At 32.2% G+C, this 27,026-nt stretch overlaps 1 protein-coding gene across 3 annotated transcripts; it reads left to right on the plus strand.

Annotated features, from left to right (window-relative positions):
- The first annotated feature begins 1,036 nt into the window (after nt 1-1,036).
- Nucleotides 1,037-25,416, plus strand: LOC143042517 (FMRFamide receptor-like). 3 transcript variants are annotated; one of them, XM_076214872.1, is made up of 2 exons: nt 1,037-1,165; nt 23,473-25,416. In XM_076214872.1, exon 2 carries the CDS (start codon nt 23,506-23,508, stop codon nt 24,724-24,726), a length of 1,221 nt encoding a protein of 406 aa, XP_076070987.1. In that variant the 5' UTR covers nt 1,037-1,165; nt 23,473-23,505; the 3' UTR covers nt 24,727-25,416. The 3 variants fall into 3 exon arrangements, with proteins under 3 accessions (XP_076070987.1, XP_076071005.1, XP_076070996.1); XM_076214890.1 differs by lacking the exon at nt 1,037-1,165 and adding an exon at nt 21,107-21,153; XM_076214881.1 differs by lacking the exon at nt 1,037-1,165 and adding an exon at nt 21,188-21,302.
- The last annotated feature ends 1,610 nt before the right edge of the window (nt 25,417-27,026 follow it).

Genomic DNA, 27,026 nt, shown 5'->3' on the forward strand with positions numbered 1-27,026 from the left:
ATGTAAGCAATGTTTGTATGATTGCTTATATGTGGACATTACTTATCTTTACTATATTCGACTCCGAAGCAAATTGAAAGCAAACCAGAATCTGAGAAATGATTTAGCAGGAGATGTCAACAGATAAAATGTATTTTTTTATTGTGGGTAAAAGATTTGTCAGACACCAGTTATTTAACATAAAACATTCAAAACCTAAATACAGAAAATTAACGGACAAATCTACCTCACATTCTTAAATTATTGTTACCAATTTATTTTCAAAATAATTAATAATTTCATTATTTTTTACAAGGTAATACATGTAGATAAACGTGTTTTATTTTTTTACATAAATAAGGCCGTTAGTTTTCTCGTTTGAATTGTTTTACATTCTCTTATCGGGGCCTTTTATAGCTGACTATGCGGTATGGGCTTTCCTCATTGTTGAAGGCCGTACGGTGACCTATAGTTGTTAATGTCTGTGTCATTTTGGTCTTTTGTGGATAGTTGTCTCATTGGCAATCATACCACATCTTCTTTTTTATATCTAAAAATTAAGGAAGCAAAGAAAGTTAATAATCAGCAATATATTTGTTAGTTTGTGTGTGTGTTTGCGGGTTTTTTTTTTGTGAGTGTGTTTGCCTGTTAGTGTATGAATTGTATAAATAAAAAGTCTGGCAGTCGCATAGATGCCTTTACGACAGAAATGAATCGTTTTTTTGTCATATTACTACATATAAATATGATATTTATATATTTCATTTTCAAGGCAAGCCTCATGAGGTCAATAACAATCAGATAGTGAGAAAGATTATTAAAAGAACATGACTTCAACGCTGATTTACAAGTTCTTTCATTATTTGAACTGGAATGAAGTGATTAATTTTATTGTGATGGTCAGATAAAAGAACATACTAGCCTTCAGATTCCAATCGATTTTATATAGACTATCCAATCCATGCTGAGAACTTTTAATGCGCTCTTCTGACTTAGAAGATAATTTTGGTTTTCTCAGCTGCTATATGTCAGCTTTATCTCGTGGGAGTGTACAAACGACAAAAAATTTGAATGACATAAATACTGGTATATATGATTTAACAACACGTAGATTGGAAATGACCGTTTATTGTTGTTGACAATATTTAGTCACAAGAAGAATTGAAGTTATAAAAGTTCGAACAAGGTTGGTACATTTTCAATCATTTATTTGCTGTTTATGTACTGCTTTTTTGTTAATTTGATTAAAAATAAGTAACAAATTATGATTAATCAAACATTATACCCTTTAATAATATAAATATTCGAAGAGACATGTTTCCCAACGTGAAATAAATTGTTTTAGCAGATATAAATCACAAACATAAGGATGATTTTGCAGTGTCAGTTATTATTATCATAAACAGGTGCAGCTGAATACAAAATAATCTCTTGTGACAATACTAATAACACAGATAAATATTGTGATAAAACATTCTAAAATTCCAGATTGTTTCTATTGAAATTTAATTGAATTAGTGTTAACCCATGGGGTCTAATATGTTTCAACACAGAAGATATTGCGCGGTAACATTGCATGAAAACCTTTCTATTTTGATTCATGCATAATAATTCTTTTCCTGGAATGAAATATCGATAAGAACTTGGAATTTGTATTGTCATGAGATGAATTGATTAACCATTTTAGCGTTCCCTAAAGGTGTTTTCTCATTTTTAAATTCAACTTGACTATTATTTTGACAAACCTTAAAAAAATAATTTACTAAAAACATGATATTTCTCAATAATTTGTTATGAAAGTTCTCCGAAAAAAAAAAATCATTTTCCCTTTGATTATTTTTCTTCAAAACTATACATGTTTGATACATGTAATTATTGGAACCTGACCGATGAGGTCACTTAAAGATGTATTTCACAATTAAAAATGATATTAAAAGTAATAGTTAACTTTAAAATAATTGTTTTCCAGAAATTAAGAGTCATTGAAAACAAATGCAAAAGTTTAAGTTCTTCAAAAATGTATTATATTTTTAAAACTCTTTCGTGTCTACATAATAACCAAATAACTAAGTTAACTAATCCAAACTATTGAGTATAACTACATGACTTTTGTACAATTCCTCCACAAATGAAAAGAAACTCTTCTGGAATGGTTTCTGCAAGGACAAAAGAACTCAGAGATAAAAATAGACGCTAAGTCTGAAAAAAGTTATACATTTCATTGTACATTTAAGAAAATACGAGGAAAGTGGGAATAACCGATTTCGTTTTCACACAACTCAGCAAATTGTCAAATAACTGTTCCTCTTAAATCAAATTCATTATTAAACGGTCGATACAATTTCGTTGTGCAAGTAAGGAAACATACAATCCATACTACTAAAAAAATGATCTCTATTATCTAGGAAACATTCGGTTTGGATCTATATCTCAAAACTGTCAAACTATGCACTGTTTGACAATTAACAACGTCGTATTGCGTTTGAATACATATATTTATAAATGTAGGTATATAAAATGAAAATAGTGAATTAAAATTTTAAAGTACCATTAATTTTTACAACTTCATTCCCTACTCGAATGAATAAATAGTTCTTTTCTATCTCTGTTATATTTTACAGCCCCTACTTTGAAAAAAGAAAACAACACAAATTCCATTGAAAATTTCACTCAAATCTCTCTGTATGATATATCATGGATCAAATAATGAAATGACACCTTTAAAGATTAAGAAATTTCAGAAACACTCATACAAAGCATACAGCGCAAAGACATGCAATTGTTTCAGTTGGAGCTTATTTTCACCTTATGCTGTCCACGAATATTGTCAACCATAACCTAGTACAATATAAAACATAATATCTCAATTCTATGCCCATACATGTATATATGTTGTGAGTCGTTACGGTGGTGTGTCCCAAATAACTTTATATTGTGATTCGTAGTGTGTCCCAAATAACTTTATATTGTGATTCGTAGTGTGTCCCAAATAACTTTATATTGTGATTCGTAGTGTGTCCCAAATAACTTTATATTTTGTATTCGATTTGATTCGTATTGTGGCTTAAAGAACTTTTATTATTTTGCGACTCGTAGTGTAACCAAAAAACTTTATATTGTATTTGGATTCGTGGTGTGGCCTAAAGAACATTATTTTTCGACACGTAGTGTGGCTTAAAGAACTTTATATTGTTCGTAGTGTGTCCCAGAGAACTTCATATTGTATTGGGATTCGTAGTGTGGCCTAAAGAACATTATTTTGCGACACGTATTGTGGCTTAAAGAACTTTATATGGTGACTCGTAGTGTGTCCCAAAGAACTTTAACCTAAAGAACTGTCCTTTTTCCTCAACCGAGTCATCTCCATAAAATTTACAAAAACAAATTATCGCTGGGACCTTGGATTGATGTCTAATTCATATTTAAATGAAAATGTATGGGTTATTAGTTGTAAAAAATATTGTAGCAAAACTGCTGTTTATACTTCTGTGCAACAAGTAAATTTAGATGAACTTTTAAATGGTTGCAATAAAACAACATTTTGAAATAATTCGGCACTAAACTCTCGACTAAACTACTATATTATAAATTTTTCACGACTGTTTTAAAACAGTTTGAAATGATTCAGCACTAAACTACTATATTACAAATACTTCACGACTATTTTCCAGTTATTTGTTTAATGAAGCATTCAATAATTGTTATTAGCAGTTGATAACTGTATGGTAGAAATACTCTCCCAATTATTTACTCCAACATGCAAAGAATGTGGAGCGTGGGTAACAAGACCTTGTGATATGTTAAGTAAGTAAACTGTCACAAATGTTTGTCGTCATGTATGTTTCGCTCTTGCTGATCATAATTCATACATAATACACGTGTAAAACATTTGAAATTAATGGTAAAACAGAACAGGGAAAATAAAGGTGCCATGAGATTAAAATGTTTTAAATATTGTAATGAAATACAAAAATTTTCCATTTGTCATGTAGATCTAAAACAATCCGCTCCAAAATACTATATATATTATAAGCTACATCATGTACATGGGATGTAAAGTTCTTACAAGTCAAATGCAAACAGTCATACAATAGAGTTTAAAGTATAGAGAAAAAAACAAAATTGCAACGTTGAACAAGTTTGAAATTTATCAATCTTGAAATGTTTATTTTACATTATATAAAACTAGATTTGTCGTGACGACTGGAAAATGTCAAATTCCACGCGTCAAAGCTCTGTAAAATTTGGGTCATTCTTATGAGATTCTTAACAAAATGAGAAGTCGATCTGTTACACAGTTTAGAATAAAAAGCAATACACACATAACGAAAAAGCTCTGAACAACTGTCGAATTTCAGAAGGATTCACTAAATGGCAGACAGACTTGGTAACACTATATAACTCGGTCACCTTGGTGCTGTGACATAACACATACATTATAGATATTTTATAAAATGATTGTTTATCACACAATTGTACATCGGAGAATTGTGAATCCTATCATTTATCGATGTCTTCTATTTATATAAACATAAGTGCGTTTCTTCACAGCACGACTCGATGAAGTGCTTATTTCAGTTTAAATTGCTTTTCAATACTTTCACACTTTCAAATACTTGAAATAACATTGAAATTTTATTTTACTGATAACTTCTATGCGCCTCTTTCTACTTGTTTATTTAAAAAAAAATGTTAAATGTTTTGAAACCATAAGTAATTGTGTGATGTTTTTGAACAAGCTTCAATATTTTAAAGGCATTTGGATGTATAATTAAATAACAAGTATTTGGTTCAATTGAGGGTCGCACAAGGTCCCATCTCTGACAGAAAAATGCATGCAACTAATACATTGCACATGACTGAACTCTAGTTTTTATCAAAATTATCTTTTCTCAGGATATTGTTGATCGAAAATAGGTACATGTACAAAAGTATATTATACAATGCAAATATAATTCAATGAAGTCCACCAAAAGTCATACATGATAGTAATTTCCTAAACGATTTACCATTAGAGATGTCTTATTATATTAACGTGATTTAGGGAATAACCGTATAATTATATGTATACTATAAAAAAAAAAAAAAAAAGTGCCTAACAAGATTGTGTGAGTTTGACGAAATTGACCTTAAAACGATCGTATTGTCTTTTGATGTCCAAAAATAGGCAGATCGTACATATAAAGACTTTATCTAATGACTACATAAATTTGGGATTTATTATTATTATAATATTCTAATAAAACTGAAAAATGTATTTTTTTGTTAAGATAAACAATAATTTTACCTGGCGTAGCCGTGCGTAAAATGTTTTTCTGTATTTATCTTCGAAAAATGGCGTTTTTAATGGAATAGAACGTAGAAACAGTAAACTTTCCCTTTTTTCTCCGTAATAGGCTATCAAAAATATTTTATCTAATGTGAATTCGGAAAATTATGTGAAAATATAAAAAAGTGGCAATTGTTACCTTTCATACCTTAAGTTTCATTGATAAAACGTAATATGGACTGGTCCAGTGTCCAGTATGCGGGTCATTTAATTTACTTTACACATTCACGCACGGTCTGATTTAATCAATATACTCGTACGAAAAGCATGAACAGTTTGAACAGGTCGAGAACTCTAGATTTTCTGACGTCAGAATATATTTGCATAGTAATTTCCAAAACACAAGGCCAATATGGCCTTGAAAAACTGACCAATCGACTCAATGAACTACAATGCATTGTGGGCTACTACGAGTAAACTACCACTTAAAACACGTGGAATTAGTGGGAAAACAGTCAACTAATATATTGTCTGGGACTCTAATTACCAATGTTTTTATTCTGCAAATATATTTAATGTAAAATATATAACGTAATCTTCAATTTGCATGCTCAGATTAAAAAAATATTGTTTACTGGCTTCACGATTCGACTTTTTTTTTTTGCCTTGCAATAGTAGTTGAACCGGTTTTGTTCATTGTTATGAATTGAACCTGCATTAATTTGACGACATGAAACAGTGAAATATCTCATGAAATGACCACTGTCCAATAAGAAAATCATTTGAGCTCTTTTAAACCGGTATAATGTCATTCTAAAATCATTTCTGCCCAGAAAAACACGAATACTTTCATTGAAACTCTTCTTTCTGTACTGAATGTGTAAATTTTTTTTATCAGGACCTGAACTAAAAGTAAGAACATCATAATATTCAGTATGCTAAAAATAAGTGTAATGAAAGCGGCAGGGGCGGATCCAGCCATTTTTAAAGGGGGGTCCTAACACTGAACAAAAGGGGAGGGGGTTCCAACTACATGTCCCCATCCGAATGCACTGATCGTCCAAAAAAGGGGGTCCATCCCCCGGAACCCCCACCCCCTGGATCCGCCACTGAGCGGGTACAGTATATACAAATGTAGCTCAATACATTTTTTTTTATAGTTTCATCAATCGATAATATCCGTTTGTTGCTAATTTTATCACAAAATATACCTCAGAGGTTTTTTATCGTTCGGTTGCTGTCCTGTTGACATATATAAAATATCTCCAATATTAAAAGTCTCTGGATCATAGTGGGTGCCATATTACCTATTATTTTTTTTCTAAAACGTGCTTTGTATATATAAATAAGAAGATTAGGTATGGGTGCCAAATGAGACATCTTTTCAACAAAGACATAATTTAGTAAAGTAAGAAGTCATAGGTTCAATGCTGAAAAGTAAGCTATAAATGACCCAAACATTACTTGTGTAAAACAATAAAAAAAAAACAAAAAAAAAAAACCCGCCCAATTAAATATATAAAAGGAGAAGAAATCTATTCCATAACAAAAAATATATTGTATTTCAGTGGTTGTCATTTGTTTATTTGTAACATATTTGTTTTTCGTTCATTTTTTTTTTATATAATTAAGGCCGTTAGTTTTCTCGTTTGAATTGTTTTACATTGTCATATCGGGGCCTTTTATAGCTGACTATGCGGTATGGGCTTTGCTCATTGTTGAAGGCCGCACGGTGATCTATAAATGTTAATTTCTGTGTCATTTTGGTCTCTTGTGGACAGCTGTCTCATTGGCAATCATACCACATCTTTTTTATTATAGATCCAACGCTGCAATTTTCACAAAACATATCAAATTTTCCACCTTGTCGCACATACATATGGATAACATCATTACAGCTTATTTCCTAATGCATATAGAGCAAAACTTTGGTTAGCTTGCTTGCTTTGTTTGTATATTGTACAAAATATAAAATATACAAGTTAAACTATGCCTATATATATATATATATATTGTTTATAGATGTCAATCTTATTTTCAAAACTTGTATAAACAACTATACAAACAAAGCAAGCAAGCCAACCAAAGTTTTCCTTTGCAGGTATAAGGAATCAGCTGTAATGATTTTATTCAGTTTGGCAAATGTCCAAGCCCGTTAAAAACGAACAAAATGAAACTACAGTTGCTGACTTCACTACCTTCAATACAAAGGGAACAGTTTGGAAGTCCAATATACTGAAATGTGACAAAAATAAATACTTATAGATTTTGTTAACACTGCCATGTATGTAAATATTTCTTCGCCTTTTTTACGAACACAAAATTCAAGGATCACACATTTGCCTTTAATTATCTATACGAATATTGCTGTACTCGTGAATATCAGCACCGGCTGTTATCGACGGCTTAATTTACACTAGTAAGTTTGTCTCGTGGGTAATTGTGTTTTTTCGCTGTTGTTTCGTTGCTGCGTGGTGGACAAATACATGAAATATATGTGCCATCATTAAACATGTTAATGGCTATATATCGGGTAATTCAAACCCTTTTTTCTTCGCATAGAAACAACTCTTCGTTAATCTGAGCATGGAAGTAATACTTTATATCACGAACTATAAATGAGGATACACAAAATGAAAAACTAAGCGAAATTGTGAATCCCGCATTGCACGAAAAAATGTGTTATATTTCAGTAAATAACACGTGTTCTTGGTTGATTGTAAACACGTAGTAGTCCATCATGCATTGTTACTCATTCAGTGGATTGGTCAAAAACCTAGGTAAAAATAAATTGCGTCACATGTAAATAAACAATTACATGTGCGAGAACATAAGTATGCTAATTTATGCATTTCCATATAAGGTAGTGGTCCCGACCTGTTGAAGGTAATCAAAAAAACTTAATCCAATCAAATTTCATAAGATTCAATAACAATGTCCAGTCCAAATTATTATAAGTAATAGGGGTAAACTGGGTAGGGAGAAAATGACAGATATTTCAAGTTGATATTTATGCAATAACGAATTAAAATTTGTCGACCAAAAGTTTTGCTACAATTTCAAAAATATATCGATCTGTATTGGTATAGTTTTTGGACATTTCATTGGCGTATTCAAAGCTATAAAAAGTTTGAGCTTCAAAAGTTCACACAATTATTGACTTTATACAGAAAATTCGTCCTTGTAAAACATTTAATAGTTCACAATTGATACGTGATTTTAAAGTAAAATTATTTCTTAAAACACTGCAAAAAATTTCATTCATATTGATAAAGTGGTATCGTCATAAAGTGCGTTGAAATGAACAGTGGTATAGCAAACATCGAATTCCCTCACAAAATGTTATCACACACTATACGAAGCCCGCGTTAAGTGACATTAAGTATGAATATTTTAGTTTGGCTGAAATTGGTGCGCTTCAATTTCTTCAATACTTAAGCTCCTGACTTCAAAAGTGGAAATCTTGGATTTAACATAAAAAATGACATAAAAAATGTGGTGCACACTGTTAAATAACCCGCTACGCGCGTTATTCAGTGTGCACCAATTTTTTTATGTTATTTCTTCATAGACAGAAACAATGTTAGTCATTCCTTAAATAGATTCTTCCTTTTAGATTGTCGGGCAATACATTTATATAACTGTGTTTGTAGTGATGTTTGGAATTGAATATAATATTTGTATAACTGGTACCACAAATTACTGAGATTGTTTACTTAATTCTATGATAGGTTGCTGTGCGGTATAGTGGATTGCTCATTGTTGGAGGCCGTGCGATGATATATTATAGTTCTTACATCTAGATTATTTTATCTGTGGTGTATCATTGGCGATCATACCCCATATTATTATTTCTATAAATCATTACAATGAAGATCTGTTAACAGTTCACTGTCCATTAAAGATATCTCCCTCGCATGTGTCTTAATAAAAGAACAGATGATATGGCAGTATCACCATTCAGAAATGAATTTCATTCAAACCGATGCTAAGGACCGTCTTGAAGAAAGCAATGTTCTTTGATCTCAAGTATCACGCTGTGGCATTTTTCGTTCATTATTTTGTTTATTACCTTTTTTTTCAATTTCTGCGAGTCAATAGAAGTAAAGGAAAAACTGACACCACAACACCATAGCAACAAAACAAAACACGACGAAAAGTCGACCATATCACAAAACACTAAAAAGAATTAGGAAACATAAGTCTGAGTAACACGCACCAATCGAAAACTGGGGGTGAATTTAGGAGCTCTGAAGGGTTGCATGGGACCTCCTGTCGTGTTGACTTAGGAGCTCTGGAGGGTTGCATGGGACCTCCTGTCGTGTTGACTTAGGAGCTCTGGAGGGTTGAATGGGACCTCCTGCCGTTTTGACTTAGGAGCTCTGGAGGGTTGCATGGGACCTCCTGTCGTGTTGACTTAGGAGCTCTGGAGGGTTGCATGGGACCTCCTGTCGTGTTGACTTAGGAGCTCTGGAGGGTTGCATGGGACCTCCTGTCGTGTTGACTTAGGAGCTCTGGAGGGTTGCATGGGACCTCCTGTCGTGTTGACTTAGGTGCTCTGGAGGGTTGCATGGAACCTCCTGTCGTGTTGACTTAGGAGCTATGGAGGGTTGCATGGGACCTCCTGTCGTGTTGACTTAGGAGCTCTGGAGGGTTGCATGGGACCTCCTGTCGTGTTGACTTAGGAGCTGTGGAGGGTTGTATGGGACCTCCTGTCGTGTTGCTAATGCAAGAACAAATTAGGTTACAATTCTCATTTGGTGATGTCACTACCAATGAAAGGAGGACATGATCGTGGTTACAACACTATGGTCATATGCATGGTCATGTGTGACACAGCTGAAAACATCCTAATTATTTCTAGACTGTAAACATACTGTGTGAAGCTTTCATTGACGTTTTTGTTTCTTTCCTTCGTAGACAATTTGAAAATGATTTATGTTTTAAGAACTCGATCATTGATTACAGAATTAAGATTAGAGCAGAAGAAGTAGAAAAATAAATAAAGGAATAAAATTCAAACTGAAAAAAACTCTACTGTAACAGTATGTACAAAATTCAATTTGTTTCGACGCTCATTAAAAATTTAATCGAGTGATGTTGACGGAAAATTGATTTTTGCTGTATTCATTAGTTTTGTAAAGCTATGTTTCTATTAGTTAATAGGAATTAAACATTCCCACATAATTGCAAATGAAAAGGAACATTAATATGAGGTATTTTAATTTCCTATTTCCTATTTAATTCTTAAGGATCGTTCATTCCCATTTAAATTCATTTCAGATAGAATTGATTAGTAATACAATTGGAGGAGACTAACATAAGGTTAAGATGCCCTTCATTTCCTTAAACGAAGTTATATTGAAAACGAAATGTATTGATGTTTCTAGCATTATTTCATGTTCCAGTAAATGCCAACTTTGCCTCAAATAATCTGTAATAATTATGGTTAACAAAATTAGTGAACAGAATTGTACAGAAAAATAAATAAAAAGAAATTGTTGTAAAGTTTTTGGTTCGGAATAATGTAAGTGATGTTTTTAATCACTTAATTATCACGATGAAGTAGCTTAAGGGAAGATAATGACTGGAAGTTCAAATATTTATTCTCATTCAATATAACTGTTTCAATCATTTAAATTGAAACTCATCTTAATTTGTTTTGGGGTGATGTTGTTTATAGAGCCCGTAAACTTTAGTACGATTCATTTAAAACCATTTATCCTTTAAATACACTTAATTTTGAAAGTGTCAATTCAGCACCATAGTTAGTTTTCAATATCGCTTTTAATATTGTTATATATATTTAGATATATATGTTTTATATATGTGTCATTCAGTTATATATGTTTTTACGGAATTACGGTGTTAAATATAAAATGATAGTTTTCTTATTCTAATTTTAATTTTCTATATTTTAATTTTTTTTTGTCAATCTAACGAGTCAAGCAATTTCCATCTGATTTACCGGTTTGTTCCTATGTCGTGTTGTTACACAGGAATTATTATACACAATTGTCTACCCCTCCATATTTTATATTTGCTAGTCCAAAGTCAGGAGCCTGCAATTAAGTGCTTGTCGTTAGTTGCTGTTTTTCGAAAATTTGTTTTTCGATATAAAAAGAAAATGTGATACGATTGCCAATGAGACAACTCTCAACAAGAGACTAAATGACAAAGAAATTAACAAATACAGGTCACCGTACAGCCTTTAACAATGAGTAAAGCCCAAGTTTATCATCAGTCCGTCGGTTTTCTCATTTGAATTGTTTGACACTTTTCCAGTCAGAACCCTTTGTAACTAAACTATATGGGTTTTGTTTCTTGTAGAAGACTATACGGTTATCTATAGCCAGGGACGAATCCAGGAGTTTTGAAACTGAATATCAGATTTTTTGGACGATTGTATGATTAAAAGATATATGTTCAAATCAGAAGGGTACACCCTCGCCCACATGAATACGCCACTGACTATCATCTTAGCACATACACCGCCATTTGGACTGCAGGATAGTTATCTCTTTGGCCACCATACCATATCTCCTTAAAAAAATATATAGGGCTTTCATGTAGGCAAGAGGAACATTATGGGATTGTTTTACAGAATTTGTATTTTTTGTTCTTCTATTTTAAGTGATACAAGCTGACAAAATCATAAATTTCGTTACTGATACATTCTAACATGATGTATACAATTTTTGTTCGAAAAAGATAGTTAAAAAGCTATTTAATTGTAAAATAAAGATCGCTTGATTCGGTTATTTCTAACAGTTGATTGGCACAGCGGTAGATTGGCATTACGTGTATGAGTTTTACCCAGTTATCAGACAACGATGAAAGAGCGAGAATGTTCTTGATTTTTTTTTTAAGAATTAAAAAGTTTTTGGTCATGACGTCGGTGAATTCATATCATGTTCGAACTTACATTGTCATTCATATCAATTCAATTTTATTATCGTATTGTAACAGTTGAACTTTGAAATTTGGAAAGTGTCTGGTACGCTACTTAGTTTTTTCCTCAGGTCCGAGACTGCAAACTAGTAATTTTAAGGCTCAAATTAGAGGTCATAGAATACGATCACCCGCTGTTTGAATTGTTGCACGGGAGTAAAATAGTTCTGATAAAAATCTTATTTGCATTATACTTTTGGTTTTCGCACTATGACTTTAGTTTAAGTAAATAGAAATGTATGAAATTTAAACACAAGGTTTATGACCATAAAAGAAAGGTTGGGATTGATTTTGGAAGTTTTGGTCCCAACAGTTTAGGAATTAGGGGCCAAAAAGGGCCCACATAAGCATTTTCTTGCATGGTTTTCGCACTATAACTTAAGTTTAGGTAAATAGAAATCTATGAAATTTTGACACAAGGTTTATGACCACAAAAGGAAGGTTGGGATCGATTTTGGGAGTTTTGATCCCAACAGTTTAGGAATTAGGGGCCAAAAAGGGCCAAATAAGCATTATTCTTGGTTTTCGCACAATAACTTTAGTATAAGTAAATAGAAATCAATGAAATTTAACCACAAGGTTTATGACCACAAAAGGAAGGTTGGGATTGATTTTGGGAGTTGAGGTCCCAGCAGTTTATGAATTAGGGGCCAAAAAGGGACCCAAATAAACATTTTTCTTGGTTTTCGCACCATAACTTTAGTATAAGTGAATAGAAATCTATGAAATTTAAACACACGGTTTATGACCATAGAAGGGAGGTTGGGATTGATTTTGGGAGTTTTGGTCCCAACTGTTTAGGAAAAAGGGGCCCAAAGGGTCCAAAATTAAACTTTGTTTGATTTCATAAAAAAATGAATATTTGGGGTTCTTTGATATGCCGAATCTAACTGTGTATGTAGATTCTTAATTTTTGGTCCGGTTTTCAAATTGGTCTACATTAAGGTCCAAAGGGTCCAAAATTAAACTTAGTTTGATTTTAACAAAAAAATAATCCTTGGGGTTCTTTGATATGCTGAATCTAAAAATGTTCTTAGATTTTGATTATTGGCCCAGTTTTCAAGTTGGTCCAAATTGGGGTCCAAAATTAAACTTTGTTTGATTTCATCAAAAATTGAATAATGGGGTTCGTTGATATGCCAAATCTAACTGTGTATGTAGATTCTTAATATTTGGTCCCGTTTTCAAATTGATCTACATAAAAGTCCAAAGGGTCCAACATTAAACTAAGTTTGATTTTAACAAAAATTGAATTCTTGGGCTTCTTTGATATGCTGAATCTAAACATGTACTTAGATTTTTGATTATGGGCCCAGTTTTCAAGTTGGTCCAAATCAGGATCCAAAATTATTATATTAAGTATTGTGCAATAGCAAGAAATTTTCAATTGCACAGAATCAGCAATAGCAAGAAATCTTCAATTGCACAGTATTGTGCAATAGCAAGAAATTTTCAATTGCACAGTATTGCGCAATAGCAAGAAATCTTCAATTGCACGGTATTGTGCAATAGCAAGTATTTTCAATTGCACAGTATTGCGCAATAGCAAGAAATATTTAATTGCACAATATTGCGCAATAGCAAGAAATTTTCAATTGGAGTTATCTTTCTTTGTCCAGAAAAGTAGTTGAATCAACTTAAATTATTGTTTTACACAAAATACAATGTAAATTCACTTTTACTACCAACTGATAAATTAAAACAATCTTTACCATTCAGTGATTACAAGCACTTTTTTTACATTTTGATATTTTATGATGTATTTAAATGAGTAATTATTGTTGCAAACTCCATTAGAAATTTGAATTGTGATCAGTTTTGGAATAAGGGAAAGGGGGATGTGAAAAAAAATTGGGGGGGGGGGGTTCTTCAAATATTTTTTTAAGAGGATTAATATTCAACAGCATAGTGAATTGCTCAAAGGCAAAAACATAATTTTAAGTTCATTAGACCACATTCATTCTGTGTCAGAAACCTATGCTGTGTCAACTATTTAATCACAATCCAAATTTAGAGCTGATTTCCAGCTTGAATGTTGTGTCCATACTTGTCCCAACCGTTCAGGGTTCAACTTCTGCGGTCGTATAAAGCTGCGCCCTGCGGAGCATCTGGTTTTATTATAAATTGAAAGCAAAATGAAAAAATAAAAACTGTATACCAAATAAATTAAAGACAAGTTTCCTCTGGTCATATTTTTTGGAAATTAAGGATCCGGGGTCTAAATACTTTTTCATTTGTTCATTTATACTCGTACTTTTTCATATTGCAAACTTTATGGATACAAGGGTAAGGTATAAGCCATATGTGTTTTTTAATAGTTAAGGTTGGTGGGAGATTTAAAACAACATGTCCGAAATGTCACTGTTTTATTCCATGCTTATACAATTTGACCTAAACATTGAGAATTGACCTACTGAATCTCTGTTCTGAGTTCATCTGATATTCTCATCTTAGTTATTGACTACGACTCGAAGGTAAAATAAAGGTTCATAAGTAATATCCGGTATTGAGATATCATCATAGACTTAATTACATGTAGTGTCTTTTTTCATTGCGTTTCGTGAGAAGAATCGATATATACTGATATTGTCATGAATGCCATTGCTTTACAAAGACTATTGTTGGATAGAAAATAATTATATATTTTACGGATGTCATAGTAACCTTAACATTGACGATTAACCTCGTGAATTAAAGTGTTCATTCTATGTAATTAATTAAACTCGTATGGTATTTAAAGGGTAAAAGATGAAATAGTTCCGAAATCTAGATTTATATCAAAAGATATTTGAAATAAAGAAAACCTAGAAATTAGTCATACATGATTGTTTAAAGTTTTGGAAACTGGTCTCGTTTTCATGCTAAACAACAAACATGTTTAAAATAAAATTACTGATTCAAGTAACCTCATCAAAATCGATCCACGCTATACCAGTATTCCATTGTCCACTCCTAATAACCTATTTAATAGATTTATTGTCGATTTCGGTTATATTGTCTTATTTTTTTTATAGCTTGCTGCTCGGTGGGAGCCAATTTAGGCTCCGTGTTGAAGGCCGTACTTTGGCCCCTTCTTATTTATTATCCCTATAATCAAAGAGGTGGAATGGTCCAATATGAAATAGGAATACAGTACTGTTACTGTTTATGTTGTTTAAGTTATAGTAAAATTGAGAATGGAAATGGGGGATGTGTCAAAGTGATAACAACCCGACCATAGAGCAGACAACAGCCGAAAGGCCACCAATGGGTCTTCGATGTATTGAGAACTCCCGCACCCGGAGGCGTCCATCAGCTGGCCCCTAAACAAATATGAATATTAGTCCAGTGATAATGGACGTCATACTAAACTCCGAATTATACACAAGAAACCAAAATCAAAAATCATACAAGACTAACAAAGGCCAGAGGCTCCTGACTTGGGACAGGCGCAAAATTGCGGTGGGGTTGAACATGTTTGTTGAGATCTCAACCCTCCCACTATATACCTCTAGCCAATGTAGAAAAAACAAACGTACAACAATACGCACAGTAAAACTCAGTTTAAGAGAAGTCTGAGTCCGATGTCAGAATATGAGACAAAAGAAAATAAACAAAATGACAATAATACATAAATACCAGACTACTAGCAGTTACTGACATGCCAGCTACAGACCTCAATTAAACTGATTAAAAGATTATGCCTTCATCATATTAATATAAGGCACAATACCTCCAGTCAGGGGTTTAGTATTATACCATCATGAAATATATGAGAAGAACATAACCCATGACATGCCAACAACTGGTTTTAGAAAAAATGTGATTAATTCCGATGCAAAGACCTTATAAGTGAATCAATATTAAAGCCAATATATGCAATCTTTAATGACCTGACTACAGTATCGTAACTATATCCCTTCTTGATAAGTCTGTTTAAAGGTTTTGTTAGCTTTTGAGGTGAATACTGACATTCTTGTGCTTTGTAAAGAATATTACCATAAAAGATTGGATGTGAAATATCTGAACGTAAAAGATGTCTGCATGTTGAGTTATATTTACGAATGATTTCCTTATACCGATGATAAAATTTAGTAAATGTATCGAAAATCCTGGTGTAATAATTTTTCAGTAATATATAAATTTTTCCCGCTAAAATCTAATATGTTGTTACATACACAAGCGAATCGTACAAGTTGAGATATATAAACACCAGATAACTTATTAATGATTTATATTCTGTTTTTTGTTTACCGATTGTTATAGTGAATGCCCTCTGTTGAACGTTATAAACAGCTGTAAAATACTTGGTTTGTTATAAGAAAAATGATATTGATCGCATATATCTGTAAACAATGTTCAAAACTTTATACAGTCTGCGTCAATTTTGCATTATATTAATTCATATTCTAGATTTGCTTTTCGTGTATATTATTCAGAGACTTTTCATGTATATTATTGTAGATCATTGCATAAAGCCTTCTGGTCTTCTTTGGATTTGATGTCGTTGGGTTGCTGTTTATTTGACATCGTCCCCATTTTTTTCATTTTCATTATCACTAAATGTTTTTGCATCGAACTTGGTCGGGACGGGTGTACCCTTTTTAACGAAACTAACATGTTTCGCAGCTGATTAGCGTTATTTTCTGGTTGTTAGTGAATAATGAATGGAGTTTATCGGATTTTTTTTTATCAATTATAAGTTTATCTATCAGCTTCTTGGGAGTTATAAAATATTTTTAGATGCAGTTTGTTTTGATAGGACGGATCGTGACACACCACTGGAACAAACGTTCGTGTATTCTCTAAACAGTTTTATCAGGGCTGGTTAATACAATAAATTAGTGCAAAATGTAACATGAGTAATTTCTGTCATACTGATAAAGTCCATCGGTTCATATATAAAGATGTTAAAATAAACATGATAAAAGACTACTTACAGGAAAAAAATAAAAATAGATAAAAATACAGATAAAGCTATTCTTTTTCATTAATCAAAATCAATATTTTTTTGATAAAGCACACACAATGATTGCATTGCGGAATCCAAGTGTACAACGTACATTACATATACACCTTACGGACGATTAGATCCATGTTCTAACTGTCCTATCATAGACTCAGCTGAATGTCTGAATGTCTGAATATCGTCAGATCGAATGGGGGATGTTAAATCTGAACCCCTTGATAGCAGATCTAACTCCCCCATACACTTGTCAAATCTGAATGGGGAAATATGTCGGAGTAGGGTAATATGTTTTCCTATAGCAATGTTATCTTAATTACGACTCGTTCTGAACATGCATGGAATATTTGCCACTGGACGTTGAGTAACCAACAACCAAGCAATCTTAATTATGAGAACGAGGAAAACATAAAACCAAGAGCAATACAAAATATCGGACGAAACGCACATAACTTCAACACTAAGTAGAAGTATAAGTACTTGTGAAGGTTTTGTTTTCAACTGATATAGAAAGTACATTGGCATTTTTCTGGGGTTTTTTTTGTGAATTGAAAGTATAAGATTATTTATCAAAGGAAGTAGATTATAAACGTAATAAATGTCAGATTTACCTCCCCGATAAATCAACGATTTATTTGATGATAGTATCTCATGATTTTTCTTAATTCTTTTTTTTTCAAATTAAGAATTTGTGACAGATGTAAAATGGGGTTATCTTATGAAAACTGTCAGAAACAGTTGTGTTTCTGATTGCATTACACTATTTGACGTCAGGTAAACGTGATTAAATTTGAAATAAACTTGTAAATGTAGTTTTTGTTCTTTTAAAAATATTACGAGAAATGGTATTTTTGTATTATCTATTCTGGTTCTCAAGTTTAATAAATGCGACGAGATGCAATGAAACTGCAAATCTATACATTGAACATGATGCATTGTAACATTTGCCATTATGATATGTAGTCTCTCACCTCAAGAATTTTACTTTGGACCCAAAGGGAACGTTTGCATAAATAAGGGGCCTGCACAGTTCACGTCCCTTAAATTAAAGTTTGAAAGTTAAGGTTCTGCTAAAACAAATTCCAAGAATACAACAAAATAAAGAAAAGAGATAAGGGACGACATCAAAAGTTCAATGTAGGATAAAAAACTTAATTCACATAGTTTTTTCACTGACCCCCACACCCCCTCTTAACTTAATTTGGGAAAAATTGATTTACCAATAGGGATATATGTAAAAATCGATTTAAGATATACAAAACTTGCAGAATTTTACCCCCCCCCCCCAAACTATTTGATTAAGTTTTTTATCCTACATCGATCTTTGATGTCATCCCTAACTAAAAAGACATAAAACATTTGTTGAGAAATGATATAAAAGATACATGGTAAGACGTATATCTAACTTACACCCAAAAGGAAGTTTACATTACCGTAAGCAAACACGTGTTTCAATAAATCACAGACTATCAGCCCACTTATATCTTCTATAATCAGCAAATATCGGTGATAAATAAAATTTGATAATGCGATAAACGATTATTTTATCTTCATAAACTGAACATTCCACGATCTTTCTGACAAAGCAAGTGAATTTATTTTGAAACTTTGTACACACTGTAATTAATTAAGAAATTTGAAACCGGATAGTCCTGATCAGTAATAAAAAATCCAATTGGGAGTTACATACATTAATAATTACGTGTAGATAAACAGTTTGATTTATATTCCATACTTTAGAAATTACATTCCACACTGTTCAGTAAAAAAAAGAAATTACATATGGTTTAATATTATTTATTGTATTTCTGTTTCACTGTTTTTCTGTTACAAATGGCTTACATGAATAAAGAATCAACCGAACTATTTAATTTCAGTGTTGGACATATGTTTACTTGTATATAAGCTTATTAGTGCTCATAATAACCAAACTAACTGCTGAAACTGATATGCATGCATTTTGACATTAGGAAAGTGTAACTTATGATTGCCAATGAGACAACTCTCCACAAGAGACCAAATGACATAGAAGTTGCATTGACAACGATAGGTCATCGTATGGCCTTCAACAATGAGCAAAACTCATACCGCAATGTCAGCTATAAAAAGCCCCGCAATGAAAAATGTAAAACAATTCAAACGAAACGACTTATGGCCTTATTATATGCAAAACTATCGACGAACAAATACGAATGACACGAACTAACGACAACTACTACTTACTTAGTATATAACGGGCTCCTGATTTGGAACTCCATTGTACTTCACACATGGTACAACCAACCCTTGAATGTTTTGATTTATATCATGCAACATCGTTGTCATATAGCACAAAACATGTAGTCTTGAATTTTCGTGTTATTCCTTCACTTCTTGATTGTAATATGCAATTTACTAAATATTATCGAAATGACACCAAGATTATTAATGATAGAGAACATTAAGACCTTGTTATTTGCTGTTTATTTTCGGTTCCCCCGTTGCAATGCTCATTTTTTTTTAATATAACAATAAAACTTATACTAATTCGTATTCTGATGTATATGCACTTTTTAAGAATTAAAGAGAATATGTTTTAAGATTGAAATTTTAAGAAACTATATCTCCGATGGCAATGCTATAATATTGTCCGTGAACTCGACGGTTCATGATGTATCATTGGTTTTCGTACATGTATGCATTTTAAACGGTAACAAACTTAAAAAAAAAAAAAAACCAATGAACTTCATTTTGTAAATTAAAACGCTCAGTACATCTTAGCTTAGGGAGCTACCATTTGATTTTTATGGGGGGGGGGGGGGGGCTAGGATGAAATTTGAAAAAAATAGGCAGGACAGGAGTTTTGAGTAAAAAAAAAGGCAGGATGAGACACTTGCAAAAAAAAAAAGTCAGGACGACAATTTAGGTTAAAAAAAGTCAGGATAAACTAAAAAAAAAAGGCAGGACCGGAAAGAGTGAAAAATAAAAAGGCAGGACAGAGATTACAGCTAAAAAAAAATGCAGGACAAAATTTTTCATCCTAGCCCCCCCATAAAAATCAAATGGTAGCTCCCTTATAACTGAATTGGTTGCTGACAAATAGGACGATAAATGCTTATATATTTAGATTCAACATTAAGATTACATATTTTTTTAGACAAACAAATTTTTTTTAGGTATCAAAGAGAGATCGAGGAATGATAGTTGACACATATTTTGACTGAACAGCACAGATATCATGGAAACTCGGTTTTTTTATTAAATGTAACCGAGCGCTCAAATGTAATAAACGTGATAGTTCGCACGTTAAGTTTTAGCAGGTTACTGAGCGATATACATAATTATGAATTTGTCTACATTTTTGTATATATTACCTCTTTCAATGTTGATATTTGGTTCATTGCTATTTTCAGTTAAAACGACCAATTTCTTTCATAAGTCGGTTCACAGATTATTCTCTACAAAAGTACGATCTCCCAAAACGTCGGATCTACATGTATAAACTGTGATGCTATAATATATTTTGGGCTCACACACAAAAGGTCTTTAGAACAAAATGTAAAATAAGATTATTTTTTTATAACCTAGAAATAATGTATAATTCTTTAATAATCATTAGTTATGTGTGTGTGCCGTTTGTATTTAAAGCACACATACTATAGAATGATACAGATCTTAATTTTTAATTTGAAAAATGATACCAAATGATTGCAGAAACTAATATTGAGTTTTATATAATATATGAACTAAAGTACTTGAATGCTGGCTATTGCAGTCTTATCAAATGTTTTGCTTTAAGTAAGTATAAAAGTGAGTTTCAAAACATTTGTAACTTAGTCAAGGTTATTGAACTTTATTATTTACTTATAACAAATTTTTATTTCTACTTTACAATTGTTTTTAAAGTGCAGAATTTTATCACATTTTGAGGTAAGACTATTTACTATATATATAACATAGAGTGTTTTTCTTCCGCTTAGTTAGTGTGTTTTCCGCCAGCGAATACACATCACGTCAATAAATATGTAAAGTAAGTTGTTTACATGTTTTTATAGGAATTTTCTGTTATTATAGCATACTTAATTGTGTAGGCTACAAAATACAATCGGCTAATATAACACTATTTTTACTCCACGATGGTCATTAAGTCTAGAAATACTGGGAATTTTAGAAAAATCGGTACGTTGATTTTTTCTTTCATTTTTTGTACATAAATAAGGCTGTTAGTTTTCTTGTTTGAATTGTTTTACATTGCCATTTCGGGGCACTTTTCATTGCTGATAATGTATGGGCTTTGTTCTTTGTTGCAGGCCGTACGGTGACCTATTAATAATAGTTGTTTTAAATTTCTGAGTCATTTTGGTCTCTTTGGCAATCATACCACATCGTCTTTTTTTTTATATATATATATATATTTGTACACTTTTTGTAGTATTGTTGCTCGAAACAAACAGTATAAACATTGATCTATGTCTACTTTTATGGAAAACAAATTTCTAAATATGTTTGAGATATATATCGATGCAATAATGGCAATAGTCTATCTCCCTTTGCAAAGATAAAGTGTACAATTTTGTCAAAGGATATACTGTTATTATAGCTCCACACATCAAGCATTGCAAAATTGAAGAATAAGGGTTATTCGAGGGATCTAAAATTCATGATTTGTCCCGTTTTGAAACATACATGTAGGAAATTTAAGGAAAACATGTCTTCTGATAAAGGAGAACGACCATATTTGCTTTAGAAACTGGCATGTTTAGAAAAAAATGGACAAATAGCTGTTCAAATTCCCGAAGTTAAAAATCGACTCCAAAATCTCTGTTCCATGTATACTAAACAACCACAGATATACCAAAGGTTAAATTGGTACGAAAATAGTAGCATACTGCAAAAAATTCTAGCTCCAAGGTTAATTCAAATAGGGACAGTTCATAAAGACTCACAAACCAACCGTTATCAGGAACGAGTGAAAAACAACTGTCATATTCCAGAATTGAACGCATCACTTTATTCAAATAGACAGTGTCTTACTGGTTTGGCCACCCCTAGCTTTTAAGTTATAAGTATCATGCAACGACTACGAATGGACAAAATGCTCTTCAGGAATTACAGTTTGTGGCATGTTGATCCAATCGTCCGTCATTATATATAACCCCGTATACTTAGAAGTCAAACAAAATGAGGCCACTGGTTGTATTATAATATAGTTATTTGTGTGTTATAATATGATAGCCACTTTGAATCATTCATTTTGCTTTTCATAATGGTATTTATTGGAATGTCGATGTCTGATACCTTTTTTGCGATTTTCTGACGCACATCATAACACTAAATTTCTTAAAAGATCACGGAACTGTTCAAAATCAGGTAAATAATGAAAACCGTGACAACCAATAGGAATGCTTCACATACCCTAAAGAGTAAAGGGCTGTTGGTGTCTGATATATTTTTTAAATAAATGCTGTTCGTGCAAGAGATTAGGAAAATCACATTTACAATTCAGATTTGTAAACATCTTGAATTTCATACATATTCTGAAAATAGAAATAAATTCGAAAAAGGAAACATCATTTACAGATTTACAGTTGAAGATCTATGAGAAAATTTTATATTCAATACAACTGTGGTTTATTGATTCAGCTACTAGCACACGATTACCATAAACATTGCCTAAAATAGAAAATAAAATGACAAACTATTGAAAATAAAGCATTTTTTTATTTTTTTTTTTTCATTATAGATCATAATAGGAAAAGTTACAGCTAAACTATAGCTGCTAGGAAAGTCGCCTATATTAAGCGCTATTTTGTCAGGTCTCCCCATCTGATCCCGCTGTATTATTTATGCATTTTGAACCACATTTCAAATGTCACCTTTGCTTTGGTCTCTCGGATGACTATTTATAAACAAGTGAGCCTCTACATGTATATTTTTATATATGTTTTAAAGCATGACTTTGTCATGATTTCGTATAAAAGAAAAAAGAAAGGAAACGAGATATATATGCATGACACAAATCACCACACACATACAAACAAACAATATGCAAAAGAAAAAGTCATTTTAATGCTGCCGTTAATCCCTAAACGCATCGCATGGAACATAATCCCTAAACGCATCGCATGGAACATAATCTCTAAACGCATCGCATGGAACATAATCTCTAAACGCATCGCCTGCTGAAGATTGCACAACACCGGTTTGAGCCGATTTCGTTTTTAGCTGTCATATAGTAATACAAAAAAGAAGATGTGGTATGATTGCCAATGAGACAACTGTCAACAAGAGACCAAAATGACACAGACATTAACAATACAGTAGTAATATTTTTATTCATTTTTTTCAGGTATATAAAAAATAGTAAAACGAGGTCAGATCGATGGATACAAACGTAAGTTGGAGCCAGGAAGATGTTCCTCGCGGAATGACCAAAGCAATAAATAGTACACACGAATATTACTACTATAGCGTGTATGAATATGAATCTTACCCCCACTATGATCCATGTGGCAATGGTTCAGAGGAACAAAATTACGTCCACCGTCATAGTGGAATGGAAATATTTATTAACATATTTCTTCCTATACTCTGCGTTAGTGGTATAGTCGGTATCATACTGACAGTTATTGTTCTGAGCAGGAAAAATATGTGCACATCAACAAATACATATCTGATGTCCCTTGCTGTCGCTGACTTAGGCTTTCTTTGTCTTGTTGGATGCAGAAGTCTTGATCGTCACTTATCCGGCAAAGCTTTATACTCGTTTTATGCATTTTATGAGTACGCGCAGATATTTATACACACGTTTCTTCTGTCGTCTGTCTGGTTAACAGTGATGCTCGCTGTCGAGCGGTATATCGCCATTTGTCACCCACTGAAAGCTATATCAATTTGTACAGTCAAAAGATCAAGAATTATCATACTTCTCATATTCGTTGTGTCTTTTTACTGTCGAGTTCCAAATTTCTTCGAATTAAAACTTGAAACATTTTACCTTTGTGGTGAACCGGTTCGCCAAGTTGTTTTGACGCCTCTTGCGCTCAATACAACCTACAAGATCATATATGCTTGGATTATCGACTGTGCAATATGCGCAATTATTCCATTTCTTTTCTTGGTATACCTGAACATTCGACTTGTCCTTGAAATTCGTAAATCCACAAAATACCTACGTTATCATATTGGAATAAACTCGAACATGCAGAATATAGTCGCGCATGAGCAGCTGAAGATAACAATGATGTTGGTTAGTGTTATTGTAGCTTTTTTCATTTGTCAAGCCCCATATGTCATATACATAGCCTATGTCAATATACACAAGTTTAGCTTTTTGAATTTTTCAAATGAAAAGAGAAAAACATTTGAAATAATAATGTGTATAACATTGTTTCTATTAGCAGTAAAGTCCGCTTTTAACTTCATACTCTATTGTTGGTTCAGTGAAAAGTTTTGGAACACCTTCAAAAGAGTATTTTGTGTACGATATTGTACAATGAAACACTCGACGAAAAGGAAAAACCATACAGTCCACTCTGCAGACAATAATGCTACGAGTAGTGCCAGAAAAACATCTTATCTAACAAAGGATACTATCTGTTAGGCATATTAGAAGATTTATGGTTTAGCGATCTAAGATGGACATAAGCTGGAACTTGTAAATACAACACGGATACTGACCAATGGTCAGAATTGTGATTATTGTAACATGTCAATCAAAAACAAGACCAGAAAACTATATTTGTCATAAATTGTATTACTTGTCTTAACTAATTTGAGTATTTTGACGTTTCATTTATGTAGTACTACATAGATTTAACTGCATTCATGATTCATTTCAAAATTGAGAATACATGTTTTTATATTTTGAAAATTGATTTTGTCAATTATATTTCAAAATAGACGAAAAAAAAATACGTTTGGAACTATATGTTTTATTACAAGTATCGTTCTGAGAAAGCTTTTTAGGGAGCAATAACTTCAAGGGAATATATTTTTTTTTGTTATTCAACGCTATCAATCAAACTATTTTTTTCATTGTTTAACACTATGAAAACAAGTGTAAAAAGTTGAGGAAAATCTGAATTCAGATCTGTATTTTGTAATCTGCTTGACCGGGATATTTTTGTTCATCAAATTGGGGATCAGATTATTTTTTTTTAGAAAAAAAAAACCATACCCCCTTTTGAAGTTGAATGGCCGTTCCCGTACCGGCAATCAGTACTAGTATTTGGGTGATTGGTGAGATCAATGGTGTATCATTTGATAAAATATTATTATGTAAAGGATGAAAAATTCCGTACCTTCGATAACTCAAATATTAAAACTATATATTTACGATATCTTTTAACATATGACACTTGTACAGTGTGTTGTGATCATTTTAATGTTGTACATGAATAAGGGTTATGTAAATGATCGTTCAAAATTATATATATAAGTATCTCAATTTGATGTACAGCAATCATTGTTATTGGATTTTTGCTTCATGAGCTGTATAGACACATTAAGAGATTTTAAAATTATTATGATTAAGATTGTTCAAGGAGTGACAAATCTACATGTATCTGTACGTATCATCGCCTTTTCCTGATCAAGAAAGTTCGCTGTGACAGTTGGAATATCTTTTGATAGCCTCTGTTAAAATTACTTGCAACCTTAAAATGAAGACTGACGACTAATGCATTAAGTATAAGTAATGCGTATATTAAGCTACATAATTGTACAAATAAATGTTTTCATTATGTATTGCATTTTGTGACCTGTTCCGTTTTACGGAATTAAAGAGTGACGTTCTGCTTGACATCATTATTTATAAATGTTGTTGATGTTTCACAATAAAAATGGAAAAAAGTCAAATTATGTATTTGATGATAATTTTTTCTCAGCGAAACACAAGAACGTTTTGCACATTCGGTTTACACTTGTTATATTAAAAACTAGGGGGGAAATGTCATTTTTTAGATAGAACGTCTAATAGAATATAGTATTTTATCAGTTGTGATTGAAATATTGTTGCTTTTTAACGTCCTGTGGCTGGTATTTCATGTAAATTCAAGGCGGTAACAGATTATAAATTATTAATAAAATTTGAGAAGTATATGCATGGAAGGTCGATTGGAATAAAGGAAGAAAATTTAGTATGCCACTTGAAAATTATGAATTCGGAAATTAACCTTGCAATTATTATAGACCATATACAGACCCCTAAAAGAGTTTGTGCAAAGGCCTTTAATTATGAAAACAATTATGAAAACAAGATTGCCAATGAGACAACCCTCAACAAAAGACAAAATGATTCAGAAATTAACAATTGAAGGTCATTGAACAGCCTTCAGCAATGAGTAAAACTCATACCAAATAGTCTGCTATAAATGACCCCGAAATGACTAATTCAAATGTAAAACAATTAAAACGAGAAAGCTTATATACTGAGTTATATACAAAATATTAAACGAAAAATAAATATGTAACACAGCAACAAACGACAACCACTGAATTACAGGGTCTTGACTTGGGACAGGCACATAAAGAATGATGTGGGGTATGAAGGCAAGCTTACTCTCTTCATAATGACAACGTAAGACAAAAACGAAAAAAAAAAAAAATCAGTTGAAATCGTCAGAACGATACAAAGCCAAAATAAATCAAACGAAAACCAGAGTGGACGTGGCAGCTTGGGTACTTAAAAATTTTAGACACATAGTGCAGATCTGAGAAAAAAAACATCATCTTTGGAATGCATAGAGCGTGTCACACCCTACACGAGGCATGACGTTGTCAGTTTTTCGTTATTTGAATGGCCCTTTGGTGTCTTTTGTCTGTCGTTGATAAATAAATAACTTTTTCTAGCACTATAACAAGGCAGATGTCTCAAGACCAGCAATGTTAGGCCAAAGTGTT

The sequence above is a fragment of the Mytilus galloprovincialis genome, chromosome 1, assembly GCF_965363235.1.
Source record: "Mytilus galloprovincialis chromosome 1, xbMytGall1.hap1.1, whole genome shotgun sequence".
In the NCBI taxonomy this organism is placed as follows: domain Eukaryota; kingdom Metazoa; phylum Mollusca; class Bivalvia; order Mytilida; family Mytilidae; genus Mytilus; species Mytilus galloprovincialis.